Below are 20266 nucleotides of genomic sequence, written 5' to 3'. Positions count from 1 at the left end.
ACGTTTCTAGAGGCCTTTCTTGCTCAGGTACTGGCTATTCCGGATGGAGTCTGAGGGTTCCTTCCAGCTCTGAGATTCGATGACATATTTTTGCTGGCCATCCCCAAGAGAAGCTGTCGAGTTGTAGGTCAGCCAACAGCTGGAATCTTCAAACAAAGATTCACATCCCAACTGTCCCTTACACTTAAATTTCACTTCCTTTCCCATTAGCACAAGGGAAACAGTTTCTCCTTATGTTTCCCTTGATCCCTGAGGTCACAGAACCCGTAATACCAGCTCCTTTTCTTCTTGATGTGTTATATGAAGCCTCTGAAACAGGGGGCTTTGATGTCCCCCCCCCCCAGAAGATGGGCATGCCCCGTGGAGGCTTTCAGCAGTCATTACAAATCATAACCTCATATTTTATTTCAACTTAGTGATTCCAAGAGATTAAATGCTGGAGCTATTACAGTACAATGTTTATTTGTCCAAGGAGAGATAGAAGGAACACAGTCTTTTAATAGTGGAAGATGTCGGTGGGTGGAGTTTGGATTCTTACATTTTAAAGATGCCTACAAACTGAACTAAAATTCCTAGAAGCTGCCTATCAGGGATGGATTAGAAGGACTCAGCCCATTTTACCTTTTTTTTTTTATTAAACTGTATTGACACATTTGGTTTTTACATCGAAGTTATTTCTAGCCCCACCACTGCAAATAAAATAGTGAGATAGAATAAGCCTCCTTAGTCATAGTAGCTGATGCTTCAGGCACCATTTTGCTACCATGGTTAATCGCACCCCCACCTCCCCCATGAAAGGACAATAGTTTGTGTTCATAACCATTTTTATTTCCAAACCAGCTCAAAGGTTATTTTTGTATGTCTGATTTTTTTTTTTTAGGTTTCTGCATGGCAAATGGGGTTAAATGGCTTGCCCAAGGCCACACAGCTAGGTAATTATTAAGTGTCTGAAGTTGGATTTGAGCCCAGGTACTCCTGACTCCAGGGCCGGTGCTCTATCCACTGCGCCACCTAGCCATCCCCCCATATGTCTGACTTTAAAAAAGTAATTTTGTGAATAAGATACAAAGTATCTTAATTCACTAAATACCTGAAAGGCATTATGATTCAGTGGTTAGCAGACCACCCTTGAGGACAGGAAAAGGTGAGTTCAATCCTGTCCATGATGCCCATGACTGGGTACTCCTGGGCAACCTCATAGTGTAACACTCCTAAGATCCCATGTTATCGATCAATTGCAAATTTATGTGAATGGAAGAAGTTTGAAACTCGGACAGGCCATATATACCGAATGGCATCACAAGCAAGTATATATGTGTGTGGCTCTCTTCTATTAGATTTGATAGATGGATGGATATATCTAGATATAGAAAGATTACATTACATATATGTGTTTTCTGTATAAGATTGTATATACATGCAGATTTGTATACATGTATTTCCTTACAAATACAGCATATGTCCATATAAATTTCTGTATACATGTTATTTAGACATTTTCAGTTGCGTCCAACGCCTTGTGACCCTATTGAGGATACTTTTGCAAAGATACTGGGGTGGTCTTGCTATTTCTTTCTCCAGCTCATTTTACAAATGAGGAAACTGAAACAGATACGGTTAAGGAACTTGTCCAGAGTTACTTCTAAGTTCTGAGGCCATTTTTGAACTCGGGAAGATGAATCTTCTGACTCCAAGTGTACCACTCTATCCACGGTGTCACCTAGCTGTCCCATCTGTAGATATAGACTTATATTTATGTGTGCCTATCTATATAGGCAGATGTTTATGTTTGTAAAGACCTATATGAATTCATCTGTTTGGTTTGCATTTTTCAAACCTGCATAAATAAAATATAAATGACTAATAGCAATTGAAAGATTTAGTTCCCCCTCCTCTTTTCCTTTGTCATTCATTTATAATGTTAAACCTAACCAATACATACATTATAGATTTTTTTAGAATCTGGGAATAAAAATATTCTTTAAATTTTTAAGCAAAAGTTAAAAATAATGAAACTTCCTAATATACCATTTTGTCATTTCACCTTCTTTGGTTTTTAACTCATGCTTCTGGGGACGTTTCAGGCCTAAAATTATGAATGGAAACGGTTTTAAACAAATATTGAATTGAATGTATAAACACACACATACATATTTAATACATATTTTACATGGTGCCCACTAAAGATATCTAAATGCATGAAAACAGACATGGCCTACTTGATTCAGGGTCAGCCCAGAAGGCACGAAGACCTGGCGTCAAGTCCTCTTCCTGGCGCATTCTGACTATTTGAACTTTTGCAAATCTTCTTTAGGTAGTTAAGGAACTCTCTACCAAAAATATCATGGGTGTGAAGTGCATATGTGTGTGTATTTGTACAGGTCAATTATATATATATATAAACATTTTATGCAAAAGTATTAGTGACTCATGAAAATAAATCAGTCATATACTTTTCCTCTCTACTTTATATTTATATATATATATATACATATAATATATGCACAAATATACAAAGATATACTAAAAATGCATATGTATAAGTCTACACACATCTACTTATATGCATATGCATACCCATATATATATTTATATATTTATATATGGATTCTGTGTGTTTTCTATACATCTCTACTTGTGTGTGTGTATATATTGGAATAATCTTATTGACATGGTGCTATTTAGGCTTATAGCTTTACAGCATAGATAAGGGAACTAACATCAATTATGAAGCTTTGTGTTGCAGGCTGTTGGGTTTTGTTTTTTTTTAATCAAGCAAAGATGGTTATAATTGGGCATAGGTGGCACAAAACACTTTTGAATCAAAATCTGAGTCTTGTTCCTATAGCTCGTTGGCAGTGTCCCATGACACCATATCAAAGTGAACATTTCTTAGTTTGATTAGAAATTCAGCGAGAGTGGCAGCTGCGAGTGTCTTTTGCAGTTGCATTGTTTCTCTGCAATCCATATGGCAGATATCACATAACACACTTTCCCCCAGAACAAGGACCATTCCTATAGGCAGATTTGCAAAAAATGATGTGTTTCTCTTTGCCTCCACAGGTTTTCGCCCGCCATATTTTTCTATCTGATTAGCATTGTACCATCATTATGGCTCCTGGAAATGCATCATGAGACCCAGGTAATTTCTTTAGCTAATTAAGAGAGTAAATAGAAATACAGCCTTTATCAGTCAAATCTCTCAGACCAACTCAATCAGAGTACCAGGAAAAATAAACTTGTCTTGGAGACCCTGGTCATAATGATTGGTAATAACTCAATGGTAGTCAAATATTTAATAACTCAATGGCAGTCAATGAAAGCAAGTCATCCCATTAAGAATCTCAGTCTAGAAGATTATCACATTTCACTTCTGGCAACACATTTACAATTTCTCCAGTTCTTTGCCTTTGTAGTAGAAAGAGTATTGTCTCAAGAGTTAGTCAAGGGGCAGCTAGATGGCACGGTGGATAGAGCACCAACCCTGGAGTCAGGAGGACCTGAGTTCAAATTTGACTTCAGACACTTAATAATTACTGAGCTGGGTGACCTTGGGCAAGTCACTTAACCCCAATGCCTTACAAAAAACAAAAACAAAAAAGAGTCAGTCAAGAGATGTCCTGGGTTCAATCCCACCTCTCAAATGTACTACCTGTGCGACCTTGGGTAGCTTTCTTAACCCCTCTTAGCTGCTATTTCTCATGTTTAAAATACAGAGAGTGGTCTAGAAACATCTAAGATCCTATTATCTTCTGCATATTTTTGAATCTAGCCATTTTTCCTAAAATGCTGGGTCCCAAACTGCATGTAATTTCTCAGATATGGCTGCATGAAGGCAGAATAAAACAGAAGATTCCAGACTAAAGGAAAAAAATAAACGCACACATAATACACACACACACACACACACACACACACACACACGGTTATAATTGGGCTTAGGTGGCATAAAACACTTTTGAATCAAAATTTGAGTCTTGTTCCTATAGCTTATGAAATAATAATTTGTTTAATAGAACTAATTCTAAATTTCTACCTCTAAGAATTGTGACAAAATTAGGAAAGTGAGATAAAATCATAATTAGCATTTATATAGTAAGTTTGCAAAGAGTTTTCCATATGTTATTTCATTTTTCTTCTAACAACATGCTTGGGATATAGTTGTACCACCTATACAGACGATGAAAGTGAATCTGAGAGAGTGAAAGGTCTCCCTCTGCGATACACAGCTAACAAGTATCTAGGATCGAATATGAACTCAGGTCTTAGTAATCATGACTTAATCCCATGCCATCCCAGCAGAGTGTGGATGCATTATAAGATGAAGTCACAGACAGGTATTTCTGCTTAATTGTACACCAATTCGTTTAATTGTATTCCAGTGGTGGGAGGCCAGTTGGGAGGACATCGTTGTTTTTCTCCCAGAAATGGCTAGGATTCAACAAAATACAAAACATAATATAATATAACATAACGTAATAAATAAAATCAAATAAAATTTTAAAATGGTGATAAATCCATTTTAGAGGTCAAAAATATTGTTCTTTTAAATCCTTATTTGTCTTCAGTTTGAAACTGATTTGCATGAATTTTGTTCAAAATAGACCGACTTTGGCGGAGAGCAGACTGGGTAACAAGCTAATAGCCTACATCCGGCTATAAGATCTATCAATACAAAGCTTTGTGCTTCCCCAGTTTACTTGTATTTGGGATGGAAAGAAAGGGAGAAAATGAGGTGCTTAGACCTTGTTATTGATAGAGATTTCTAAATCCCACTAGGTTCTCTATTTCTAAGCACAACTCACTTCAGGGTCCAGAAATCAAGCAAAGTCAGTACAGGACTTGGTATAGGGGGCTTTACCAACCCTGGGGCAGAGAGGCTCATCAGAACAGTCAGGGTAGAGAATCACTGTTTATCGACATTCCTCCATTTCTGGGCTTCATTTGGGGTTCAGAATTGATTCCAACAGCTGCACTCTCCTTCAGAGGGATGGGGAGCTCTCATCCATAATTCTTAATTATTCCGGACATTTCACCTATTAAAACCTGAAGTTCTATTGGGGGGGGGGGGGGATAAATAGTCTTTACTGCTTTTCTTTGTCAGCCCTCAGAGAAAACCTTGTGGGGAAAAGGAATAGAAAAATAGCCAAATAACTAAGAAATCTGTACTTTGAGCAACTTCAGGATGAGGGTTGTTTTCTTTTCAATTTAATTCTGCCTATAATTCCAAGATTTCTAAATGTGTGAAAGCGTGCAGGGATGTGTATATGTCACATATAGGTTAACTTTGCAGAGGAATTTTTAAGTTCCTCAAACCCACAAAAGCTGTTGTTCTTTTTTTCTTTTTCCTTTTCTTTTTTCACCAGCTTGTTAAATTTGCATTGGCTGCAACATTGCTCTGGAGCGTTGGGCCGATGCTCTGCGTCTTGGACCCACGCTTCTCTTTTCTTTCTGCCCCCTCCATCCTGAGCATCTGCCTAGATTAAACACACACACACACACACACACACACACACACACACACACACACACACGTTCTCTCACAAATACAAATTCCTGTGAAAATAGAAACCCAAATATGATTTCACTGTACTTCTGGTAGAGTAAATTTTGGCTTCCGACCAAATGACGGATGGGGTACAAGTTTTCTAGGCAGGAGAAAAATGAACAACACATTGGATTGAGTATTCAAATCTTAAAACATTCCCCCTTTTTATTTTTTAAGAAGAAGAATTTTCCTAATAAGAAATGTCACCGGACATGAGACCATCACATTTAATCTGTCCAATTTGCTGTAATGCTGTCTTCAGCCCCAGGGACATTATAATGGGCTTTCCAAGTGAGATCAGACACAATGGTTGACTTAGATTTAGTTCAATTGGATTGGAATTTAGTTCCATTCAATTCAACAAGCACTATTAAACATCCAAGATATTCTTGGCTCTACAGATAATAAGAAAATATAAAATTTGTTTGTCTCTTCAAGGAGTGTTTTTTCTAGTAATGGTTGCAAGGGTGGTGGGAAATGTAATTAAATATATAGATATATAGATATATCTCTATCTAGATGTATATTTCTATATAGACAGGAAAATTAAAGAGTTGGTGCATTGGTAAATGTTTAATGACTGGTTCTCTGGGGAGAAAAAAAAACTGCACAACATACTTTTGAGTCTAATCTGCTTCATTAACATTATCTCCATCATTTTCTCATTCTAGACCATCAAAATAACCCAAGCAAAAATTCTAGTAACTCAACCAAATTAAACTATGATTTATTTACATTTATCAATTTCTGAAAAATAAAACACATACTTAAAGTTTGACAATGGACTTTTGTGAGCTGGTATGAACTGGCTCCAACATATTCCATGAGGAAATTCCAACTTCTGACAACTTCTAGTCCAATTTAGCAACTTCTAGTCTTAGAGATTTGCCTGGAGAACTGAGGTTCCTTGACTGGCCCAGTTCACAGAGCCAGGGTGTGCCCGAGACAAAGCCAGAGCCTTTCCTGAGTGATGATTGTTCAGATGCAGCCTATCCAGATGTTCTCATCTCAAGCTCCTCTTGTCCATACTCTTCCATATAATGGTCACAGGTGATCTGTACAACATGGTGACCTCCTGCTTCACAGGACTGAAAATTGGTCTCCTTGTTGTAATGCTAATTCAAAAAGGGAACTGTGCAGGTGCAGCTTACCCCGCCCCCCATCTTGCAGATGAGGAAAAGGACATCATGAGAATTCATTACTAACCCAAATGGGATCAGATGCTCCTAACTGTTGCTCTAACCAGTTTCCAACTTTAGTAGAACAATGATCCATCTGGACTTAAGAATACTCCCTTGTTCTTTCCAATGAACAATGGAAAACAGGATTTTGTGGGTTAAGACCCAGACCATTTGTTATCCCTGATTTTGCTGCACTCTCATTGCCTCCCCCAGACTTTTCTCTTCATTCATTTATATTTTCTGGTTTTAATTATAGAGAGAATGTTTGTATTGATATGGCTCATTCCCTTCAATAACATTTTAACTCATTAGTTGTTGAATAAAGAGTGCACATGGAGAGTACCAGTGTTAAATGAACATTGATAGATGACTTAAACACCATTTGGAAGGACTACTCCCATCACTCCCTTTTCATGACCGTGGGTGTCAGGGGCTGCGATGGCTAAAGTGTGGTCCTGTGGGGAGGTGTCAGAGGCCTAAGCTCTAGTACTTGCTCAGCTCTCTGCTTCTTGGGTGATCTTGAGCAAGCAAGTTATCTGTTCAGGTCTCAGTTTTCTCATCCTGCAAAATGAGTTGGAATAGATGGTTTCAGGAAGGTCCCTTACCATGCTAAGTCTATAACCTCAGGACTCTGGAGATCCACCAGTGGGAGTTGATCCCTGGGTGGCTCAGCTGGTCCTTGGAGAGTGGCCAACCTCTCACCAGGGACTTCACGTATGTCTATGTTTTTCCTTGAGCTGTGATTTCATTAGTTTGGAGAATTTTCTGATAAGAAAATTTCCTCAAACAACACAGATCAAGACTTGCTCTGCCATTTAGGTTTTTGGAAGATTTACCAGAGCACTGAGAATGTGTGCCTTGCCCAATGGCACAAAGCCTGTATGTGATTGGTTCATGTAAAAATTTCCAGTCTTTCTAATACTCTTCCTGCCCCCTTTCAATGACTAAAATAGGCTTTTTCTCATCTTAAACTTGTGATTTCTCTCTCTAATGCATCATACCTAAAAACAAGATCTTACACTGTTTTTTGGATTGAATATGATATTGCCCAAGATATGCTGGTTAATGGGAAGGTAGCCTTACGATCCAGGACTTTCATGGAGAAGCTCAGGATATCATAGAACTATTAGATCCAAACATCTTACATAAAATCTGACTTATGCACCCGAGTTGGGAGGTCATTGCAGTAATTTAGTGAAGGGGGCGTCGGGTCACATTTGTTTGCTTAATTTTTAAGTTTATTTTATATATGCATACATGCACACATGTTTATATTGTGATAATTCATATATGAATATATATGTATTTATGCATATTGTATATAAATATGCATGTATAGTTACATATGTGTTTGTTTTATATATAGCTGTGTGTAGATGTGTGTGTGTGTGTGTGTGTGTGTGTGTGTTTTCTATATATATATGTGTATCTACTTTTTAAGTTTTGTAGTAACCAGCCTGGAGAAATGGGTCTGAATACCAGTAGCAAAGGGGACATCAATCAAACTCAACTGATGAAGAGCCCCAAAACAGAGGGTACCGAGGCTCTTCTTCAGATGGTAAGGGTCTTTTCTCTTTTTGAAAGCTCTAGGGCTAAGTGGTAAGTTATATTTGTATATAATAAGCAAATGAATTTCTGATAGAATTAAAAAATTCAAAAGTGTTTATTCAGCCCCTATTTTGTGTCTAACACTCTTCTGGCTGATGGAGACACCAGTATGAATGTTGAAGTAATTCCTACTTTCAGTGAACCGATAAGGACATGGAAAAATATAAATAATATAAATATGAAATTAATATTCAAAGCAGCTTAATACAAGAAATCTGAGAGGGTGAGGACTAATTGTTGAATAAATAAGAACTATAAAGTTAATATCCAAAGCAATTTAATGCAAGGGAGCCTTGCGAGGGTGAGGACTAGTTGTGTAGATGAGAAAAGGCTTCATGTAAAAGATGGGGTCCAACTGCTTCTCAAAGGAAAGAGAAGGGTTCTATTGAGGCAGAAGTAAGACATAACTCTAGGTATGTCAGGGGCTGAAGAGAAGAAGATGGGAGATGGAGGCTCATGTGGAGAAATATAGAGGAGGCCAGTTTGCCAGATCACAATGAACCAGAAGGAGAGGTGGGGTAGGGCATTAAAAGCTGAACAGTTGATTCTAGACGCATGAGGATGCCTCTGGAGTTAGGTGAGTATGGGAATCACCTCATCAGAGTTGCATATAAAGAATAGTACTTGGTAGAAATGTGTAAGATGGACTGATGTGGGAAGAAAATTGAGGCAAGAAGATTAGTTATGGAGGTCGTTATAATTATCTAAGTGAGAGGTGATGAGAGTGTGGGAGAGGAGACAAGGGATCATGTTAGAGATGATGTGAAATTAGAACTGGGAAGATGTCACAACAAATCAGCTAGATGGATGGATGCTTGTTCCGATGATGGAGATCATGATCCATCCCTACCTGCCCATCCTAGGTGACCCTTACCCATGTCCTCCCATAACTTCATCACTATAGTTCACCCACTGTGCTGAACAGAGAAAATTCTGCTTACTGGAAGAATGGATTCTATGATGGCAGAACCTATAAAACAGAAATTTACTGACCAGTTAATTAAGAATTTTATTCTCATACTTCCATGTAACCAGCCAGTGAAAATTTGCATCCATTCCTCTTGTTCTGAATCCCACTCTGTAAATATGTATGAAGCACAAGTGTGTCTATGTAAGTGTGCAGGGCTTGATGCTAGGTATGGGAAGAGAGAATTTAGATGAGACATAGCCCTTGTCCTTACAATGACCAGGACACCATAAATATTCCACTCCACTTTAAATGCTCATTAATTCTAAAATTTCTGCATCTCATTATGATCTTATTATCCCACCTTTCCTCATGCCTTACAACCCTAATGTTCTTCTTCACCCTCCCCATGATCTCCAAATACCCACTTCTGCAGTTGTTCCCCAGGTCATCATACTGCACTGGAGAGATCTTGAACCTATCTATCCAGTAGGGATCTTAAACCTGGCTTTTCCAGAACAGAACCAATGGTCTTTCTTCTCAAGCCATTCCCACCAGCTTACATACCTTCTTCTGCCAAGGGCACCCGGACTCTCAACCTTGACTCTTCTTTTGCACTCACCCCATAGGTAGAATCTGAGATTGGCTTCTTGTTAATGCCTGCAACATTTTTTATGTCCCATTTTCTGAACTCACACAGCCACCATCCTGGGACTGACCCTGCACTACACACCTGGATTATTGCAGTCCCTTCTGGTTGACTTCACTGCTTTAAGCCTCTCCTCACTCCCATCCCCCCTTCACTCAGATGCTGAAGATTCTTTTCTAAAGCATAGATCTGACAGTGCCAACCCCTGGGGTAGGTAATACAGCTAGGTGGGGCCATTATGAGTAGTGTTCTTCCAGGGGCAGAGTCTCAAGAAATCTCATCTTTTTTCAGTTCAAAACTGACCTCAGACATTAATTGTGTGATCCTGGACAAGTCACTTCACCCTGTTCATCTCAGTTTCCTCGTCTGTAAAATGAGCTGAAGAAGAAATGGCAAAGAACTCTAGTATCTTTGCCATGAAACCCCCAAATGGGGTCATGATGAATCACAAAAGCAAGTGTCATACTTATTGTACAAATGAGAAAACCAAGACTCAAAAAGGTGAAGAAGTTTGTGAGCTTCATCCAATAACTGTGGGACCTGAGTCACCAGTGTAGGTGGATACAGCACAGGTTTGAGGGCTTGGTGTATAGGATCAAAGCTTGGCCCTGCTAATGATGATAACCAGACTATCTAATATTAATGTAGCTTTACAGTGTGTCAACCACATTAAAATTATCTCACTTGATCCTCACCATAACTGTGGGAGTAGATGCTAATTTTGTACCCATTGTACAGACTGGGAAACTTGGGCAATCAGAGGTTAAATGACTTGTCCAGGATCACACAGACTAGCTTAGGCCAGATTTAAACTCAGTTCTTGACTTTAGACCTATCTTCCCTTTACCATCTGTGTGCTATTGATTTGGTTTTTCTTCATTTAAACCTTCCTCAGAGGACTCCAAGGGTTTGTCTAGGACACATAAGGTGAGGATCCCCTGGGCTAGTGGACTTCTGAGGTCCCCCTTCCACTATGGTCTTTATTGTACAGCCCGCGGCCCTTCTCTCTCTGGGTGCTTGGCCTGTCCTCTGCCACTGTGGAAATGGGAAACGAGGGAGACCAGATCTTGGGGAATTTTACCACACCAAAAATGTCCCCAGTTTGCTAAAGTTCCGATTGGGTGCTTATTAAACCTAGAAAGAAAATTACATTCAGTTTTCCACAGCATCTCTCACTTGGAATTTGGGCTGTTGGGAGATTTTGTTTACTTTATCTGTTGACCACAAAAGATAGATGAGTCTTAAGCAGAATTTAAATGTATGATTATATAATTGGTTAGACAACACTCTGATGGAAGGAGCCAACCAGCAAATGAGGGATTTCAGTGACTTGTTAGTACGAGTTAGAAGAGGTACCTTTGACTTTGTTCTCAACTTTTTTTTTTAAACTAGTGCTAGTCATGAGTGTCTTCTGAAGTGAGAAATAGAATGGATTTAAATGTGGAAGTGATGACTTTTCACTGAGTAGATGGAAATTAAAGAATGAACCCCTTAGAAGTATAATTTTAATTCAGTTTTAGGGTGAAATGTTGATGGAGAGCCTTGGCAGAGAGCCCCCTTGGGTGGATGATGGCTGCTTCCTGTGCATTGTTGGTGACCCTCCTGTCTGTGTGGTGTTTCTGTTGACTAGGCCAAAGATTTTGTCAATAATTTATCAACTGTGTGTGAGAAAGTTTGGACTCTGGGCCTCCATCAAACCTTCCTGTTGATGCTGATCATTGGAAGATGGCTACTCCCCATTGGTGGTGGAATCACACGGGACCAGCTCTCCCAGCTTCTTCTCATGTTTGTGGGGACCGCAGCTGACATTCTTGAGTTTACCAGCGAGACCCTAGAAGAGCAGAATGTGAGGTAAGAAGGAAGGATTCTTGGGAAAACTTGGGGGTAGTTAAAAGAGGAAAATCATATTTATATCAAACAGACATGTAACCATGCCATGATTGTTATTTCTGGTCCTCACTCCATTTCCCATCTCCTTGTTTTTGCCCAGGCTGATCCCAGTGCTGTCCTTACAGCTACCTCTTAGAATGCAGGTTTCCATCAGAGCTCACTTTTTGCATTTGCAAGAGCCACTTTTTGCATTTTCATGATCAATGTTCCCTTCTCTGCCCAGCTGCTAGGGCCTTCTCTTTTCTCACCAAGATTATCTGGCATTTGTTTTATCTTTAAATAACATATTTTTGTTTATTTAAATTAAGCATATATTTAAATCCATTCATTATTTATCCATTTATATTGAACTGTGTGTGTGTGTGTGTGTGTGTGTGTGTGTGTGTGTGTGTGTGTGCATCTTGTCTCTCCCCTCTAAACTCTATGCTCATGAGTAAGGATTAATTTTTTTTAATGTCCTATGCAGCAAGAATGTTGCTGAGTACATGAAAGACACTTAGCATATTCTTATCTGTTATGTGATTGAAAGGAGTCACAATTGATCAAAAATGAAATAAAAACTAAATGTTAAAAATAAAACTTGTAATAAGTAGCATTTGTATCTACATAATATGTTTTTTTAATAATATACAGCATTTATATTTACTTTTGATGATAAGCCCAGGCTCATAAAAATCCAGGCTCATGTCTTCTCACCTATTGTGACTGGGTGACCTTGAGCAACTCATTAAGATATGTAGTGTTCTAGGCAATTCATTAAGACTCTAAGTTGCAGGAAAGGTGCTGAACTGCATTGATGGGAGGGAGTTTTCTCACCTGAGACTTCTTATTCTAATGAAATCATAGGTATAGTCCTTAGATAATTTTAAATGATATATCAAATTCACTTACATGCAAACATTTCTATGAACACATCTTGCAGTCTCTCTCTATATTACATAAAATAATTATATGATTATAAATGCATATATATGTAGAGAGAGAATAAAAGAATGTTTGTGTGTATGTATGTGTGTGTGTGTGTGTGTGTGTGTGTGTGTGTGAGAGAGAGAGAGAGAGAGAGAGAGAGAGAGAGAGATTAAATTAGCCAGCATGTAAATTATGGCCCTACCTAAAGCTGGGTATCTCTCCAATTTTAGGTCAGAGTCTTGAGGTTCCATGGAGGGAGGAAACATTTCTCCATATTTGAGCACCAAATATTCCCCACTACCCCGGGAGAAGGGGACAGATAAACTTTGGTTTTAATCATTTGTTTAGAGTAACATTTCATAATAGTAAATTTTGTTTTTAGTCAGTTTCTTTCAAAGTGCTCAAAGACTTTTTTGGTATAGATGCTTATAAATTAAAATATACCAAGTTGTCAGAGTAATAGATTTCTTTCTTTGTGTCACTAGAAAATAAACTTAGAACCCATGGTCGTATCTGTTTTTGGAACCATTTTCCTACCATTAGGATTTAAGTCTCAGTTCTTGAATTTCTACACTTTGGGCTTGGGTTATTTTCCACAATGCTATAAAATTAAATTGGAATGAGGCTGTTTTCTAAGTACATTCTTATTGTGTGCTCTGCTTTTTGAAAAAAAAATGTAAAATAGCCTTTATATTTTAATTTATCAGGAAAACGATATTATCCCAATTATAATAAAAAGCCACTTTGGCTCATCTGCTTGAGAAACATTTTTTTTTATTTTCATGAAGTTTTTCTACAGCTCATTAAATTGATTTTTTTACAAAAAAGAAAGAAATAAAAATCCTGAATCATGGATGATATTTTGGCCTGAAAGTGTTCATTTTAGTTTTGTTGCTGTAGGCCCATCCAGTTTTCTCTTAGCTGTCATGGGTGTACAATAGATCCGAAATGGAGAATGTTGTAAGTGGCATAGGCATTAGCTATCTTTTAGTTAGGTTAGAGGGCAGAGTATTGGATTTGAAGTGAGACAAACTTTCCATATCTATAAAATGGGAAGATTGCTTTAAATCTGGGTTTATCACCTGGGGTCCATAAACTTGGTTTTTAAAAAAATGTTGATTACTGTTTTAATATAGTGTTTTCTTTGTAACTTTCTACATTTCATTTTATGCATTGAAACATGGTTGATACAAAGACTCCATGGTAGTCCAAGGGGGTCAGTGACAATCATGAACTTGAGATCTAGAATGTCTCCAAGGTTCCTTTTTGTTCTAACTTCCATAATTCAATCCAGCTCTCTAATTCTATCCAGAGAGGTCAAGCAGCTTGCTTAAGGTCGAATAACTAGTGGAGAAGAACCTAGATCTTCTCACGCCAAGTCCAGGATACTGTTCTCTAAACCATGAAAATGGTGTTCAATCACTTAATTAACACTGAATTCTTTAGTTGTGTGAAGGAAAAGATCATTGGAATGGTAGTTGTGAGTCCTTACTTTTAGTCCTAACTCTCACTTTCACTAGCTGTGAGACCTTGGAGAAAGGGTTTATTCTCTTTGGGACTCAGTTTCCTCTTCTATGAGATAAAGAGGTTGGGCCAGAGGGTACAGTTCTGTTTTCAGTCAATCATGCAACAAGCTTAAAAAAAAGAAAGGAACAACTTACTCCCATCCCAGGCACTATGATCAGCATTACTATTACCAAGAAATAAATAACTCTGAAGTAAAAAACATGGTCCCTTTCCCCAAGAAGCTAATATTCTAATGAGATTACATGAAAGTGGAAATGTCAAAACAAAGATGTCAAAGATAAAATAGATTGGATGGAATTTGCACAGATAAGGTCCATGCTGAATGATGACAATCTTGAAGGGGAAGAGAGGGAGTGGGGGAAGAGAGAAAAGAGAGGGGTGGGGTGGGGAGAGAGTGGGGAGAGAGAGAGGGAAGAGAAAGAGTGGGGGAGAGAGAAAGGAAGGGAGAGAAGGGGGAGTGGGGGAGGAGAAGGGGGAGGGGGGAGGGGGAGGAGGAGAGAGGGGGAAAGAAAGAGGAGGGGAGGGGGGAAGAGAAAGTAAAGAGAAAAGGAGAGAGGGAGGACCAGAAAGAGAGAGTAAAGACAGAAAAATCTCACCCTTTTCATTAACAAAAATAAAACTTGATACTCCCAAGAGAACATTGATAACCGCTGACTTGGAAGCCTAATCCGCCACTTGTATGAATTTTTCAATGAGAGGAATGCTTGCATAAATGAACAACCTGCATGAGTATATTAGACATGAACAAGACAGGTTTCACAATTGCAAGTTCACTGTTGGCACCATCTTTGTCATCACACAGTTGGCAGCAAGATTCCACCTCGTTTATGTTTGGTGGACACTGAGTCTGTAGAGCAAACTCTTTCTTACACTTCTTCTCCAGCAAAGCCTACCTCCCCCTCCAAAATTCATTCATGTATTACAATCATGCAATATTTCTATTGAGATATCATAATTGATGTAACTAGTTTGACAACCTTTTGGTCATTAATATCCAACATTGCCTCAAATGAGTAGACTATTTTTGGTGAAGACAGTCCCCATTATCATGGCGTTCCAGTGAACAATCCTATATGAAGAGGACATTTTTTACAAATCAGAGGATCTTAAAATAGAGTCCATGAATTTTATTTGCTACTTTGTTAACTGTGCTATAATTTAATTGGTTCTCTTTGTAGTCTTATATATATTTTATTTCACATTAAAAAATTGTTCTGACAAGGCTTCAGCAGGCTGGACCATGGGTCCATAACAAAAAAAAAAAAAAATCCCAAAATAAGAATCCTTCTATAGTTGATAAAGGCATCTAGATGCTTTGGTTTGTAAGTGATATTGTGCTGATTCTGTTAAATCCTGGAACACTACCAAATGAGGGTTATAGTCACTCAAAATGTTGGGCCATTCACCCAGGAAAAACTAAGTAGATGAAGGAGGCCTGTTGTCCAAATAATCTCGTATAATTAAATGGATAATCCATAAAGGTCATTCATCACCATTTATATCTTGATAGACTCTGTGAATAGACAATGGGTTGAGTTCAGAATTGTTCAGGTGGAGAATAGACTGTAGTACATTTATTGAGTTAAGACTTCCATTAATGATCTCAAGTGTTCCCTTGAGGCAAAGGCCCGTCTGTTAAATACCTATGTTTAATTGTGAAGTCTTGAACATGTTAATCTCTGAAGGGATGGAATCAAGGACCACCCAAAGGGCAGTGGAGAAGTTCCTGGTAGGCACAAGCAGACTATTAGCAGATTTTACAAACAAGAAATTCCTAGTATAGCTGAATAATGGATTAATCAAAGAAATGTCTAGTTAAGAAATAAAGGAAAATGGGTCGGTCCTGTTTCAACTTTGTGATAATAACAACAGCAATAATAATAATTAATATAAATATCACATTTACACACCCATTTATATATGTTTAAATGTATATATATATATATATATATATATACACATATACACATTTAAAACTTTGTGAATCACTTTATCAGTATTATCTTGTTTGAGCCATCATTATCCTTAAAGTTCAGGAGAAAATAAGAAGATCCATGATTTATTGGATGACCCCCTATGGTTGACAAGGAGGGGGCTACACAAGTGTCACAAGTTTTAGGTAGGAATGAATGGCTTGTAGTCTCTATCATTGGAGGAAATCCCCATATTAATGAAATGACAGATTAATTGGTATATTGACATAGATTAAATAATCTTTATGATCCTATAATAGATAGATATAATAGTTATAGGGAATTGAAAGATATAGTCTATGATGTGAAATGGAAGTAAGAGGACAAATAAACAAATTAATGAGACAAGACCAAAGCTCATGGGGACATGACTTAGGGCTGAACTGGCTCTTAGACATCATCAAGAGATACACCCTCTTTTTCACATTTGAGAGGCAGCATGATGGATAGGGAACTAGACTCAGAAATCAGGAAGACTTCGTGTCTCAGATACTGGGTATCTGATACTTATCCCCAGATAAGTCACTTCCCTGGACTTTGTGTTCTCTGGCTGTAAAATGAGGGGGTTGGACTCAATGACCTCTAAAGCTTCTTCCATTTCTAATTCTATGCTACTTTGAAACTGAGGGTCAGCACGATGAATTGACTTAGACCAAGGTCACTCGGGTCATGGGAGGAGGAAGCAGAATGTGAAGCCAGTTTTTTCTAAATCCAGATCTAGTGTTCATTCAGTTGTAGCTCATGTGCCCCAGAATGAGGCATATGGCTGGATGAAAATACCAGTGATAAAATCTGGCCACGAAAACCCAACTCTGCTAGGGCATAGGTATCCATGTAGGGAATTGGGATGGGCACAGCTGGGACAAGAAAGGAGTCACTCATGCCATTGACCAAGCAGAGGAAATCACAAGGGGACGCCTGAACATACTTCATGATATAAGAATTAAAGTAACCCTCCACCAGATTCTAAGTGGTAAAGGAAAAAGAGCACTCCACTTTGAATCATTGATTCTGGATTTAATCACTGCTTGTTCCACTTACTGCCTATGAAATTTGGAGCAATTCTTTTCACTTCTGTGGAATTCATTTTTCTAATAAATACAATGGGTGTGTTAGAGTAGATGATTTTTGCCTCTAAATCTATATAATTATTTCTTAGAATCTTTATAGGTCATTGAGTCCAAACCCCTCTGACTCACTGGGCAGTGTGTTTTCTAAAGTCTAGGCTATAATAATTCTATTCCATTAACATATATTACATATTATATATATATATATATATATATATATATATGTATACATATTATGGAAACCTCTCCAACTCCTTTATCCTCTATGCATTTATATAATTGTCTCATTTATCTGTTGAGTTTCATCTTCATTTGTTAACTGGGTGTTTGCTCTGTCCGTTGTGCTTTCATCCTACTTGTGCTGAAACTTTATCTTTCAAGTTTGAAGAAATCTTCCTCCAATAATTTTACTTTTCTGAGATTAACAAAAGTCCTTCAGTCTCTTCACATCGTTGATCATCTTTCTCTTCTTGGAGACTTGGAGAGGTCTGGACTCACACAGACAGTTAATTCTGCTGATTCCCATACCAGTAATTACTCATTTCCTCTTGTACAATATGTAGCCCATTTCCCTGTTCTTTGGATATGACACTGAACGTCTCCCTGCCCCAGCTACTCCCTAGAAGTAGAAGTTACAAAGGATTTCCTAATCTGACTCAGGAGAGGGACTTTCCACACAAGGACTCTCCCCATACCTGTGAAATTACAAGCCTGAGTAGAACAACACTTCCTCATGTTCCTCATGTTAAATCTAGAAGAAAATTGTGGTAGTTAAGTCATTCAGTTGGGACTGACTCTTTGTGACCCCACTATCTCCATTATCTCTCCATTATCTCTGTCCACATTCATGTTCTTTCCATGTCACCATCTATCCATCTCATTTGCTGTCATCGCATTTTCCTTTTGCCTTCAATCTTTCCCAACATCAAGCTCTTTTTTAAAGATTTTATTTAATTTGAGTTTTACAATTTTTCCCCTAATCTTATTCCCTCCCCCACCCTCCACAGAAGGCAGTCTGCCAGTCTTTACATTATTTCCATGATATACATTGATCCAAATTGAATGTAATGAGAGAGAAATCATATCCTTAAGGAAAAAAACAAAGTTTAAGAGATAAAAAAAGATCAGACAATAAGATATCAGTTTTTTTTCTAAATTAAATGTAATAGTCCTTGGTCTTTGTTCAAACTCCACAGTTCTTTCTCTGAAAACAGATGGTATTCTCCATTGCAGACAGCTCCAAATTTTCCCTGATTGTGGCACTGATGGAATGAGTGAGTCCATCAAGGTTGATCATCGCCCCCATGTTGCTGTCAAGGTGTATAATGTTTCTGATTCTGTTCATCTCTCTCAGCATCAGTTCATGCAAATCCCTCCAGGCTTCCCTGAATTCCCATCCCTCCTGGTTTCTAATAGAACAATAGTGTTCCATGACATATGTAGACCACAGTTTGCTAAACCATTCCCCAATTGAAGGACATTTACTTGATTTCCAATTCTTTGCCACCACAAATAGGGCTGCTATGAATATTTTTGTACAAGTGATGTTTTTACCCTTTTCCATCATCTCTTCAGCGTATAGACCCAGTAGTGAGTGGTATTGATGAATCAAAGGGCGTGCACATTTTTGTTGCCCTTTGGGAGTAATTCCAAATTGATCTCCAGAAAGGTTGGATGAGTTCACAGCTCCACCAACAGTGTAATAGTGTCTCAGATTTCCCACAACCCTTCCAAAAATGATCATTATCCTTTCTGGTCATATTGGCCAGTCTGAGAGGTGTGAGATGGTATCTCAAAGAAGCTTTAATTTGCATTCTCTAATAAGTAATGATTTGGATCAATTTTTCATATGACTATGGATTGCTTTGATCTCCTCATCTGTAAATTGCCTTTGCATATCCTTTGACCATTTGTCAATTGGGGAATGACTTTTTTTTAAAATTTGACTCAGTTCTCTGTATATTTTAGAAATGAGTCCTTTGTCAGAAACATTAGTTGTAAAGATGGTTTCCCAGTTTACTACATTTGTTTTGATCTTGGTTACAGTGGTTTTGTCTGTGCAAAAGTTTTTTTAATTTAATGTAATTGAAATCATCTAGTTTGTTTATACTGATGTTCTCCACCTCTTTCTTGGTCATAAACTGCTTCCCTTTCCATAGATCTGAGTAGTAAACTAGTCCATCAAGGTCTTTTCTAATGAGTCCCTTCTCATTATGTAGTCATATTACCTAAGCTTCAACTTCAGTTTTTGATTTTCCAGTAAATAGTATGAATTAACTTCTTTAAGTATCCACTAGTTTGGTCTCCTTGCTGTCCAAGGGACTCTCAAAAATTTCCTCAAGTAACACAATTTCAAAGAGTATCTCTCAGCTTTCTTTAGAATCCAACTCCCAACCAGTGAGAAAATAGTCCAAGTAAATAGGTCGGAGAATTAAATATCTGTGACATTTTTGTTATCTTTACCCCAAACCACTCCCCCCCCTCATTTTTTTTGGCCATCTTCTCTTACAGCCTCAGTTGCTTTTATCCCCTCCTAGCTCTGCCCTTGATTTTCTTTGGATTTCGAAACCTTGCCTTTTCTATGGCTGGCTGATCTTAGATCTTCCTTCGCATCTTCCACTATGGCACCCTGAGTTGTCCAGGTCAGACAATAATGAATAGAACTAATATTACTAAATAAATATAACTATAGTATGATATGATCTTGGTTAAATAGTTGAGACTCATAATGCCCCCAAACTCAGCTTCCTTATTTGTAAAGTGGAGGAACAGATAAAATCTAATTTTCAGAACTTTTTTGTGAGATTCAGATGAGATAAGATCTATAAAACAAATTTTAATATGCTAAAGAAAAGTGAACTGTTTTTATTTATGCACTTATAAAGTAAACCCATTCATTGGACTTTATTTTCTCTGTAAAAATTATGACATTGGGGCGGCTAGGTGGTGCAGTGGATAGAGCACCGGCCCTAAAGTCAGGAGTACTTGAGTTCAAATCCGGCCT

The 20266-nt window shown here is 38.0% G+C and overlaps 1 protein-coding gene across 1 annotated transcript in view; it reads left to right on the top strand.

Annotated features, from left to right (window-relative positions):
* TMEM26 (transmembrane protein 26) overlaps nucleotides 1-20266 on the top strand; it is a 51041-nt gene that overhangs the window by 15171 nt on the left and 15604 nt on the right. The window contains exons 2-4 of the mRNA XM_074232333.1: nucleotides 3064-3142; nucleotides 8171-8287; nucleotides 11524-11744. Of these exons, the coding sequence (XP_074088434.1) occupies nucleotides 3064-3142; nucleotides 8171-8287; nucleotides 11524-11744 (417 nt within the window). The remainder of the gene's footprint in view (nucleotides 1-3063; nucleotides 3143-8170; nucleotides 8288-11523; nucleotides 11745-20266) is intronic.

This window comes from Macrotis lagotis, chromosome 4 (genome assembly GCF_037893015.1).
Source record: "Macrotis lagotis isolate mMagLag1 chromosome 4, bilby.v1.9.chrom.fasta, whole genome shotgun sequence".
In the NCBI taxonomy this organism is placed as follows: domain Eukaryota; kingdom Metazoa; phylum Chordata; class Mammalia; order Peramelemorphia; family Peramelidae; genus Macrotis; species Macrotis lagotis.
This window is presented reverse-complemented; position numbering and strand designations above follow the sequence as displayed.